This window comes from Nerophis lumbriciformis, linkage group LG04, assembly GCF_033978685.3.
Source record: "Nerophis lumbriciformis linkage group LG04, RoL_Nlum_v2.1, whole genome shotgun sequence".
NCBI classification, from domain to species: domain Eukaryota; kingdom Metazoa; phylum Chordata; class Actinopteri; order Syngnathiformes; family Syngnathidae; genus Nerophis; species Nerophis lumbriciformis.
The window spans coordinates 7,245,001-7,258,018 of record NC_084551.2 but is presented as its reverse complement, the minus strand read 5'-3'; the positions used below and the strand labels follow the sequence as shown (position 1 = coordinate 7,258,018).

Genomic DNA, 13,018 nt, shown 5'->3' with positions numbered 1-13,018 from the left:
ATCAACACATTTATGCTCTGTTCATGCCTGATACTTCTTTCCATGTCAATTCCTCAAGCAACTACTTTTGTCCAAGCCAAGTAAGTTTTTGTTCCATATTTATAGTCTTTTTGGTTTCATAGTTTATTCTCCGCCACTGTGCGCGCTTTCATTCATTCCTTTTTTTGATAATAATAAATCATGTACCTTCATTCCCGTCTCGCACGAGCCAACTTTCCGTTGCATCCTGGAAAAGCACACACTCAAGATCAAGTCTTGACACTTTCCAGTGACTTTCATTATCATTGACAAAGGCAACTGGTCCTGTATGTGACTCTCACCTCGCCAATGGCTTTGACTGTCCAGACAAGAGTTGACCAGAATTTACAAATCGAATACTGGGAAGCAGGGAGAAATAATGATAAGGAGTTTTTATTTGTGTATAGGTTTACATTAGGGCCGCAGATACTGATTATTTTAGTAATAAATTGAATATTTATTCGAATAATTAAGTATTCGCATGTTAAGCACTTTCTAGCCTTAATGCATCTTCTCGGGCAGGGGTTGGGAACCTTTTTGGCTGAGAGAGCCATGAAAGCCAAATATTTTAAAATGTATTTCCATGAGAGCCATATAACATTTTTTAACACTGAATACAACTAAATGCGTGCATTTTTAAGTAAGACCAACATTTATTGAGTATAATAAGTCTCTTATTCTTTTTAATAACATTGTTATTCTGAAGCTAACCAATAATAAATAAAATACTTCTTACCATTAATGCGACTTCTTGAACAGGTGCGGTAGAAAATGGATGGATGGATTAAAATGCATGAGAATGTTTTATATTTCGAACGTAATTTTTAACACTGTGATTACCAGCTGAATTATTCATTACTTATCGTGTTAAGCAATGTCAGCTAAGATTTATCTGAGAGCCAGATGCAGTCATCAAAAGAGCCACATCTGGCTCTAGAGGCCCCTGTGCTAGGGAGACTAATTGGATTAATAAAAAAAATAAAAAATAAAAAATAAATATATATATATATATATATATATATATATATATATATATATATATAGGCAGCACGGTGGTAGAGGGGTTAGTGCATCTGCCTCACAATACGAAGGTCCTGAGTAGTCCTGAGTTCAATCTCAGGCTCGGGATCTTTCTGTGTGGAGTTTGCATGTTCTCCCCGTGACTGCGTGGGTTCCCTCCGGGTACTCCGGCTTCCTCCCACCTCCAAAGACATGCACCTGGGGATATGTTGATGGGCAACACTAAATTGGCCCTAGTGTGTGAATGTGAGTGTGAATGTTGTCTGTCTATCTGTGTTGGCCCTGCGATGAGGTGGCGACTTGTCCAGGGTGTACCCCGCCTACCGCCCGAATGCAGGCTCCAGCGATCCCCCGCGACCCCAAAAGGAACAAGCGGTAGAAAATGGATGGATGGATGGATATATATATTCGTGTTGTCCTGGTACCAATACTTTGGTACCGGTACCAAAATGTATTTCGATACTTTTCCGTACTTTGATACTTTTCTAAATAAAGGGGACCACAAAAAATTAGCATTGGCTTTATTTTAACAACAAATCTTAGGGTACATTAAACATATGTTTCTTATTGCAAGTTTGTCCTTAAATAAAATAGTGAACATACAAGACAACTTGTCTTTTAGTAGTAAGTAAGCAAACAAAGGCTCCTAATTAGTCTGCTGACATATGCAGTAACATATTGTGTCAATTTCCATTCTATTATTTTGTCAAAATTATTAAGGACAAGTGGTTAGAAAATTAATTATTAATCTACTTGTTCATTTATTGTTAAAATCTGCTTACTTTGTCTTTTAACATGTTCTATCTACACTTCTGTTAAAATGTAATAATCACTTATTCTTCTGTTTGGATGCTTTACATTAGTTTTGGATGAAACCACAAATTTGGGTGTCAATCCCATACAAAGTCGTTTCAACAGGATCATACATTGGTCATAATTTAAGTCCTCATGTGTCCGGGGACATATTTCCTGAGTTTATAGAAATACATTTTTTAAAAAACAAAAAAAGATTTTGAACCGGTACTTTTTGGAGGCGGTATAGTATCGAATATGATTCATTAGTATCGCGGTACTATACTAATAAAGTTAAAGTTAAAGTTAAAGTACCAATGATTGTCACACACACACTAGGTGTGGCGAAATTATTCTCTGCATTTGACCCATCACCCTTGATCACCCCCTGGGAGGTGAGGGGAGCAGTGGGCAGCAGCGGTGGCTGCGCCCGGGAATCATTTTGGTGATTTAACCCCCAATTCCAACCCTTGATGCTGAGTGCCAAGCAGGGAGGTAATGGGTCCCATTTTTATAGTCTTTGGTATGACTCGGCCGGGATTTGAACTCCGGTATACTGTACAACCCTAATATATATATATATATATATATATATATATATATATATATATATATATATGCATCGATCTGGTCACTGACCGTATAACACTTACGAGCTTGTACGGTGAAAATATACTTCATGATAATCATAAGTTAACTCGTTAATTTTGACAGCTGTAATATATATATATATATATATATATATATATATATATATATATATATATATATATATATATATTACAGCTGTTATGATAATCATAAGTTAACTCGTTAATTTTGACAGCTGTAATATATATATATATATATATATATATATATATATATATATATATATTACAGCTGTCAAAATTAACGAGTTAACTTATGATTATCATGAAGTATATTTTCACCGTACAAGCTCGTAAGTGCTATACGGTCAGTGATCAGATCGATGCATACGTCAGTACAAAAAGGAGTGAGAAGACTTGGTGAGCTTACTGGCAAATTTAAATCCAAAATACAATCTGAAAAAACTTTGCATAAAACTGTTACCAAGTTTTGTGCAAATAAATGGCGTGCATTCAAGTAAAACTGCATTTGTGTACAAATATGTGTGGCTTTTCATAAGCGAATTATGCAAACAAGTAATTAATCCAACACATATGTATATATTTTTAAATAGTTTAAAAAATATATGCAGCTTTTGCTGTAGTGCTATTGTGAAATGGCAGCTTCGTTTGACAGTGCAAACATTTTACCACGATTTCTGTCTTTTTCACTTTGAAATGATCGCAAAACCTCTCTATCGTCTCCTTTGGGCCCTTTGCTCTCTTTCCATCTTGTCGTTGTCATTCTTTGAGCTACCTTTCCCTGCAGTCTTGCTGGAACAATGTCTGTGTGTTCTAATCATTAAACGAATTAAAATCAAAGCTTTGTTCTAATCGAATTAATGTATTTACGAATAAATTGTTGCAGCCCTAGTTTGCATTGTTCTTTTATTGGGAGCAACATATTTTACAACGTAGACAAGGCTCCATGTATGTATAGGAAACCATAGAGATGTGGACTTCTAAATCAGTCACTATCAACTATTCTGAAAGGCACTTGACTTTTGATGTTCCAAAGTAATACAAATGTTAAACGGCAATTAAGTTAAACATTATTGAGGTTCTGTGTGTGTGCATGTCCTACATGACTTCGGTATCAACCATGTGTACTGACTGGAAAGAAACTTGTAAAAAGCGTATATTCCAGATGGATACTTTTATGGATGGATGCATGGATGGACTTAAAGTAAACCGTTTGAGAAATGTAATTTCCTGCTCCACCATTAGTGTGCCCCAGTGCACATACTGTAGCAAGCTCTAACAGAGGGGTGCCCAAACTCCAATGGGTCAAACCCCAAAATGTGGCAATTGGCCGTAGACCAAAAACAACAATTTTAAGTATACAGCAGCACCATGAGTGAGCACCACACCACCATAAGGTACTGGAGATTGTCATGTTCGATAGATGGCAACTAGTTAGCCTTGCAGACATGCCGTTATTGATTATATGAGCTTGAAAGAGGTCAGCATGAATATGTACTCAATTTAGAGAACTTTGGGCACCCCTGGTCTAACACAAACAAGAATTAAAGCTCTCAAGTTGCAAAGCTGGTGACCAACTAGAGCAGGGGTGTCAAACTCAAATATAGAGTGGGCCAAAATTTAAAACTGAACAAAGCCGCGGGCCAAGGTTGAACAAATTAACCTTTTAACAGGGACCCAAACAAGTTTTGCATTGAATATTGAACAAGCAAGGCTTATATAACATTATAGTGACATGCAAAATCGAGTTTCAAATAATAATAATAATAATAATTAAAAAATATCAACGGCATATCAAATAAAATTTAAATAAAAATTGAATGCCTCTTTTCTATTTGCAGCCTTCTGAGGTAAATATCAAAATAAATTTTTTCCACAGGCTAATAATACATTTGAAAATAAAATAACAATAATGAATGAATCAAACATTCAAGCCTTGAAGTAGCAGGAGAAAGTGCATGAATAAAACGTTAATTATTGCTCAGTTTGCGACACTGAATTGCTTTAACACTGAATATGGAACAAGCAACGCTTATATAACTTAATAGTGCAAAATCAACTTTCAAAAAACAAACGAAAAAACATCAATGGTATATTAAATAAAATGTTAATAAAAAATGTAATGCCTCTTTTCTATTTGCAGCCTTCTGAGGTAAATATCAACATTAACTTGGTGGGCGGGAGCGGGGTTTGGGGGGGGTCGGGGTTTGGTGGTAGCGGGGGTGTATATTGTAAGAGTTAGTGCTGTAAGGGGTTCTGGGTATTTGTTCTGTTGTGTTTATGTTGTGTTACGGTGCGGATGTTCTCCCGAAATGTGTTTGTCATTCTTGTTTGGTGTAGGTTCACAGTCTGGCGCATATTTGTAACAGTGTTAAAGTTGTTTATACAGCCACCCTCAGTGTGACCTGCATGGCTGTTGACCAAGTGTGCCTTGCATTCACTTGTGTGTAAAAGCCGCATATAGTATGTGGCTGACGACAGGTTGTAGAGGACGTTGGAGGCAGTGCCTTTAAGGCACGCCCCCAATAATGTTGTCCGGGTGGAAATCGGGAGAAATTCGGGAGAATGGTTGCCCCGGGAGATTTTCGGAAGGGGCACTGAAAGTCGGGAGTCTCCCGGGAAAATCGGGAGGGTTGTTAAGTATGAGTATTAGCGGTGAATGCGGTGTTACAGCGGCACGCCACTGTATAATACCGGCGGGCCAGCTCTAATGTTAATTTGATATTGCCTCAAGGGCCAAATGAAATTACACGGCGGGCCAAATTTGGCCCGCGGGCCAGAGTTTGACACCTATGAACTAGAGGGTTATGAAATGTAACACAGACAGTGCTGATGAGCATAAACTAATCAAAACATCTACCGCAAAGAAAAAATCTTTGCACATTACCTGTTTGAGGGTTCTGCTGTCCACCGAGGGACTTGTCCACATCCTCACGCTTGCGACTGTCCAGCGAACGAAGGGACTGACTGCGAGAAACATGCAGGCCTTTACCTAAGACGGTGAGACAAGAGAGAGAACATAGAGAGACTGATGCTACAAACCAAGGATTGCCACATTTGAGACGCATTCCTAAACAATATTGAACAATAACGTGCTTGTCTTTCATGAGTGTTACTTCGTTACTGGGATATTACAATCACTGCATACTGTAAATTGTGTGAAAAGTGAAAGATGCTGCCATTGAAATTGTGAAGAAAAAAAAAAGCCTTCCAGAACGGGTGTCAAACTCAAGGCCCCCGGGGCCAGACCAGGTGCGCCACATCTTTTTATATGGCCCGCAAAAGCCTAAAAAATGATGTGCATCAATAAGTGAAGTGAAGTGGCAGATATAAGTAAGAACTTTACACTACTTTATATTAGAAATGGCAACAGCGGAGGATGAATGTCACATAACAAGAAGATAGAGAAAAAGAAGAAGCTTATCGACTACGGCATCGCACGGACTACGAGCGCAATTTTTCAGAATTTATGCAGATCAGCAGGTACCAGAAGGTAAGAAAAGTTGCTTTTGTATAATATTGCGAAACAAAAAGCCAGATAATATGTCTTACCTTATACACACACACCATAATAATACTCCTATGTTTAAAGGCTTACTGAAAGCCACTACTACCGACCACGCAGTCTGATAGTTTATATATCAATGATGAAATCTTAACATTGCAACACATGCCAATACGGCCGGGTTAGCTTACTAAAGTGCAATTTTGAATTTTGCGCCGAAATATCCAGCTGAAAACGTTTCGGTATGATGACGTCTGCGCGTGACGTCACGGATTGTAGAGGACATTTTGGGACAGCATGGTGGCCAGCTATTAAGTCGTCTGTTTTCATCGCAAAATTCCACAGTATTCTGGACATCTGTGTTGGTGAATCTTTTGCAATTTGTTCAATGAACAATGGAGACAGCAAAGAAGAAAGCTGTAGGTGGGAAGCGGTGTATTGGGGCCGGCTGCAGCAACACAAACACAGCCGGTGTTTCATCGTTTACATTCCCGGAAGATGACAGTCAAGCTTTACCATTGGCCTGTGGAGAACTGGGACAACAGAGACTCTTACCAGGAGGACTTTGAGTTGGATACGCAGACACGGTATCGTGAGTACGCAGCTGCGGCTTCCAAACATTTGATCGCTTGCCCATACGTGCGTGCCGCTATGTACATGTCACGTACGTAACTTTGGGGAAATATATGTGCTGTATGAACTTTGGGGAGGTGAACGGTACTTTGGGCTGTGGGATTGAGTGTGTTGTGCAGGTGTTTGAGTTGTATTGGCGGGTTATATGGACGGGAGGCGGGAGGTGTTTGTTATGCGGGATTAATTTGTGGCATATTAAATATAAGCCTGGTTGTGTTGTGGCTAATAGAGTATATATATGTCTTGTGTTTATTTACTGTTTTAGTCATTCCCAGCTGAATATCAGGTCCCACCCGCCTCTCACAGCATCTTCCCTAACTGATTCGCTCCCACTGCCCTCTAGTCCTTCACTCTCACTTTCCTCATCCACAAATCTTTCATCCTCGCTCAAATTAATGGGGAAATCGTCGCTTTCTCGGTCCGAATCGCTCTCGCTGCTGGTGGCCATGATTGTAAACAATGTGCAGATGTGAGGAGCTCCACAACCTGTGACATCACGCGTATATCGTCTGCTACTTCCGGTACAGGCAAGGCTTTTTTATCAGCGACCAAAAGTTGTGAACTTTATCGTCGATGTTCTCTACTAAATCCTTTCAACAAAAATATGGCAACATCGCGAAATGATCAAGTATGACACATAAAATGGACCTGCTATCCCCGTTTAAATAAGAAAATCGCATTTCAGTCGGCCTTTAATGCGCCGACAATCCATCAAACGGTGCGGCTTCATAGCTTACCAAAGTTGGACTAAAACATTTTGATAAGATTTTTGACCGCCGTGTATAATGTTCTATATTTTCAATGGAACATATAAAATGTTGGTGTTGTTTACTTGAGTCATATTGCCATCCTACTGCAGTCTACACGTATCTCTTATGTTTGACTGCCATCTACTGGTCACACTTATCATTACGCGCTCCCCTTACTCACCATTGTGTGTTATACTCAATGGTTAACTGGACATCTTTATGTGCTCGACGCCTCAATCATTGGTATGTTCTCATCTACAAAACCATTCTGGGTATCACTCCATCTTATCTGTCTTGTCTTTTAACAAAGAAACAAGGAAGTCACAATCTTCGTTCAATGAATGTTCTGCAATTTGTCGTCCCCAAAGTAAGAACTGAACTGGGCAAGAAAGCATTTAGGTTTTCAGCACCGAAGGCTTGGAATAACCTACAATCGAACATTAAACTTCAAACCCTAGTTACGCTGAATGAGTTTAAAGCTTCTGTGAAAGGACTGCAGTCTACCTTGTCTGTATGCACATGTGTCATGTGAGCAAGTTTTAATGTTGTAAATTTGATGTTTTATGTGTTGTTTACTGTTTTTAATGTAACCTTGCTGCTGCCCTCTTGGCCAGGTCTCCCTTGGAAAAGAGATCTTTGATCTCAATGGGATTTTACCTGGTTAAATAAAGGCTAATAATAATAATAATCATTACACCATGCACCAAATATAATTGCTTCGAAGTCGGTAAGCAAAACCAGTATTAATCCGTATATTAGGCGCACCGGGTTATATGGCGGATTTTTGAGGAAAAAAAGGATTTTAAGTTCACCAAATAGGGTAGTCTTTCCTACTAAATGAATATGTTTTTTTAATTTTGACAGAAAGAAATATACTGCATGCAATTGCATTTCTTCTAAACTTTAATATAATCTGATCATGAAACATGATATTTCAAAAAATGTTTGTTACCAAAAACAAATAGAGAAAAATCTGCTTGTCACCTTGTCTTATGATTTTGAAGTTATCTATCAGTTTGTTAGCAGGAGTATAATTAAATACGTAGACAATTGTCTGATAATATTTATACAGTGCAGGCGAAAAGTTTAGACACACCTTCTCATTCAATGGGTTTTCTTTATTTTCATGACTATTTACATTGTAGATTGTCACTGAAGGCATCAAAACTATGAATGAACACGTGGAGTAAAGGTGAAATAACTGAAAACATGTTTTATATTCTAGTTTCTTCAAAATAACCACCCTTTGCTTTGATTACTGCTTTGCACACTCTTGGCATTCTCTGGATGAGCTTCGAGAGGTAGTCACCTGAAAGGGTTTTCATTTCACAGGTGTCATAGTTGTGATGCCTTCAGTGACAATCTACAATGTAAATAGTCATGAAAATAAAGAAAACGCATTGAAATGAGAAGGTGTGTTCAAACTTTTGGCCTGTACTGTATGTCTACTGTACTAAGGGCAGTCATAACTGCGGTGTGGCCCTCAATGAAAAAGAGTCCGAAAGCACAGTGATAGAATAAACATTTGAGTAAAAATAAAATGAATAAATAAATAAACAAGGTTAATTAAAAAAGATAGATACAATACATTGATTGATTGTCTCCCGTTGGCCAAGACAAAATAGGGATGACATCAGCAAAATGTGATTGATCATATGAGGAAAAAGTATAGTATTTAAAATCTCTGACGTCTGTCCTTGTATGCCTGCATGTGTGTGGTCTGCTTTTGGACTTGGACTGGCACCCTCATTGCAGACTGAGCTTTGCATTGTATGAGAGGATGCCCAGACTTCTATGTTCTTCACCTTCTCCAGTTCAACCAGGGGGCAATGACAACAAAGACAAAATCCTTTCTGCTTATCCTTGGTCTGCCCTCAGGCCCTCTGTCGGTTAGACACTCTTGGAACACCTCACAGGGAGGAATCAGGAGGTAATCCTTAATAAATACCCGAGAGACATAAACTGGCTCCTATCGATATGAAGCAGCAGTGTTTCTTGGTAACAGTAGGAACGACCGGTAAGAAAAAACTAAAACCTTCATCTATTGCAGGGGTCTGCAGTCTTTACTATGAAATGAGCCATTTGCCCCCTCTTCAACTGAAGAAAAATAGTCTGGAGCCGCAAACCATAACACAGCTTATGAACTTTGAAAAGTTTGATTTGTATTTTTATTTTACAGGCAAAGAAATCTGTCACTGCAATATCAAACTCTCTCTTTTGTTGGCATGTTGCACACCCAAGAAGAAAACATCACATGTATCTCACAGGCACACTTCCTTTATCCAGCGTGTACACATTCACAGCCAGGCCCGGCCCTAACCAATCTGGCGCCCTAGGCAAGATTTTAGGTGGCGCCCCCCCACATCGGCAGTGAAGTGTATATACTCACAAGAACCCGAATAGCTTTGTCTTTGACCTTTTTTTTACTTAAAGAAAGCAAATTAACAATCAGAATAGTTAACAAGATAAAAAAAATATGAATAAATAAATGAATGCAAAAAATAAAAAATGAATATATGAAATACAATATTTTTTACATACATATTGCTTAATTTACATTAATGATGTGCACTTTAACAACTAGGCTTACAACTATACCTAATATATAAAGGGGTGGAAAAGTGACTATTACCTGCAGGGCAAACATTAGCTAACCAGAAGGCAATAACAATGTAAACAAAAAACACCTGCTTAAAAGATCTAATACAAATGTCCCTGAGGAATGTAAGGTGGGAGTACTGTAATTACCTAACGTTACATTATTATTTTCCATAACAATTTAGCCCCCTCCACAATATTAACCCGACGTTAAAACAGAACTAGTTATTTATTGATTAGCAATTGCCGAATCATGTAACATTAGCTTAATGCTAAAAAGCCAGGTTACTATCACATTCTGTAACAGACAAATAATTTCATGTAGGCTAACGTTACCTACCTGCTACCTCTGTCTTTTTCTCGTTTCTACTCCTCTTCTTTTCTCTTATTTCTTCCCTGGGCACCTGACAGTTTTGGCCGTTTTGACATCTTGTGTTAATTTTTTGATGTGGTGACGTCCAAAAAGAGTCATGATACGGGAGGGGGGGGGGGGGGGGGGCGTAATGTTGTAACAAATAATATTTCTATTATATAGGCTTTACTTTGCATTTTAATTAACGTGGGATTATTTTTTGTATTTAGAAATAATAGTACCAACTTTTTTTTTTTTTTCCTCCAACATTTGTGGCACTGGCGTGGCGCCCCCTGATGGACGGCGCCCTTAGCATTTGCCTATACGGCCTATGCCACGGGCCGGCCCTGTTCACAGCCTCACCGTCAGAAATTATACAACTATTTCCAAAAATGCACGCTTTCCTCACACCGGTGGGAAAAAATGATCTTAGAAGGAGGCCACAACAATTGAGGCTGAAAAATCACATGCAACTCCACAGGTTGCAGACCCCTGATCTATTGGAACAGCTCCATCTTCACCATGATTACAACAGTGGCAACAGTTGAAAAGACATAAACACATACAGTACAAGTCAAAAGTTTGGACACACCTTCCTCCTCATTCAATGTATAAAGAGAATTTATAGTTTGCAGGTTTTGGATGTTTATTTAGAGGGTTTTGTGGGCGGAATAGAGAGCCCCCGTTGACATTGCTCTTACAGGTGTAGCGACAAACTGTAGTTACTGACAGTGGTTTTCTGAAGTGTTCCTGAGCCCATGTGGTGATATCTTTTACACACTGATGTCGCTTTTTGATGCAGCACCGCTTGAGGGATCGAAGGACAAGGGCATAGCCACTTACGTGCAGTGATTTCTCCAGATTGATGATATTGCGGACCGTAGACGGTGAAGTCCCTAAATTCTTTGCAATAGCTTGAGAAATGTTGTTCTTAAACTGTTGGACAATTTGCTCAAGCACGTGTTCACAAAGTGGTGACCCTCGCCCCCATCCTTGTTTGTGAATGACTGAGCATTTCATGGAAGCTGCTTTTATACCCAATCATGGCACCCACCTGTTCCCAATTAGCCTGTTCACCTGTGGGATGTTCCAAATAAGTGTTTGATGAGCATTCCTCAACTTTCTCCGTCTTTTTTGCCACTTGTGCCAGCTTTTTTGAAATTCCGAACGAGCTAATATTTGCAAAAAAATTACAAAATGTACCAGTTCGAACGTTAAGTGTCTTGTCTTTGCAGTCTATTCAATTGAATATAAGTTGAAAATGATTTGCAAATCATTGTATTCTGTTTTTATTAGAGATGTCCGATAATGGCTTTTTGCCGATATCCGATATTCCGATATTGTCCAACTCTTTAATTACCGATACCGATATCAACCGATACCGATATCAACTGATATATGCAGTCGTGGAATTAACACATTATTTTGCCTAATTTGGACAACCAGGTATGGTGAAGATATGGTACTTTTTAAAAAAAATTATAAAATAAGATAAATAAATTAAAAACATTTTCTTGAATAAAAAAAGAAAGTAAAACAATATAAAAACAGTTACATAGAAACTAGTAATGAATGAAAATGAGTAAAATTAAGTGTTAAAGGTTAGTACTATTAGTGGACCAGCAGCACGCACAATCATGTGTGCTTACGGACTGTATCCCTTGCAGACTGTATTGATATATATTGATATATAATGTAGGAACCACAATATTAATAACAGAAAGAAACAACCCTTTTGTGTGAATGAGTGTGAATGAGTGTAAATGGGGGAGGGAGGGTTTTTGAGTTGGTGCACTAATTGTAAGTGTATCTTGTGTTTTTTATGTTGATTTAATAATTTAAAAAAAAAAAAAAAAAAAAAAAAACGATACCGATAATAAAAAAAAAAAGATACCGATCATTTCCGATATTACAGTTTAACGCATTTATCGGCCGATATTATCGGACATCCCTAGTTTTTTTTTATGATTTACACAACGTGGCAACTTCACTGGTTTTGGGTTTTGTACTTTTGGTTGTAATTTTTATTCAAGTGCAAAATTTTCCCAACAGACAAAGTATATATTTTTCTTGTTATTATTTGTATTGTGTATTTAACTTGGAGATTTAGTCGTTTTCATTCCAATTACAATGTTAAAATACACAAGAAATACAAGTTTATTGAATTTGAAAGGATATACATGCATTATTATTATTATGTGTTATCATTACATCAATGAATCAGCACCTCCAAGTCCGAGTCCATGGTTCTCGCCCGGAAAAGGGTGGAGTGCCATCTCCGGGTTGGGGAGGAGATCTTGCCCCAAGTGGAGGAGTTCAAGTACCTCGGAGTCTTGTTCACGAGTGGGGGAAGAGTGGATCGTGAGATCGACAGGCGGATCGGTGCGGCGTCTTCAGTAATGCGGATGCTGTATCGATCCGTTGTGGTGAAGAAGGAGCTGAGCCGTAAGGCAAAGCTCTCAATTTACCGGTCGATCTATGTTCCCATCCTCACCTATGGTCATGAGCTTTGGGTTATGACCGAAAGGACAAGATCACGGGTACAAGCGGCCGAAATGAGTTTCCTCCGCCGGGTGGCGGGGCTCTCCCTTAGAGATAGGGTGAGAAGCCCTGCCATCCGGGGGGAGCTCAAAGTAAAGCCGCTGCTCCTCCACATGGAGAGGAGCCAGATGAGGTGGTTCGGGCATCTGGTCAGGATGCCACCCGAACGCCTCCCTAGGGAGGTGTTTAGGGCACGTCC

The 13,018-nt window shown here is 38.8% G+C and overlaps 1 protein-coding gene across 6 annotated transcripts in view; it reads right to left on the bottom strand.

The window, feature by feature from the left end:
* Positions 1-13,018, bottom strand: part of adgrb1a (adhesion G protein-coupled receptor B1a) — a 432,260-nt gene that overhangs the window by 269,846 nt on the left and 149,396 nt on the right. For all 6 annotated transcript variants that reach the window (XM_061948457.2, XM_061948450.2, XM_061948442.2 and 3 more), the window contains exon 3: positions 5,329-5,433. In XM_061948457.2, the coding sequence (XP_061804441.2) occupies positions 5,329-5,433 (105 nt within the window). The remainder of the gene's footprint in view (positions 1-5,328; positions 5,434-13,018) is intronic.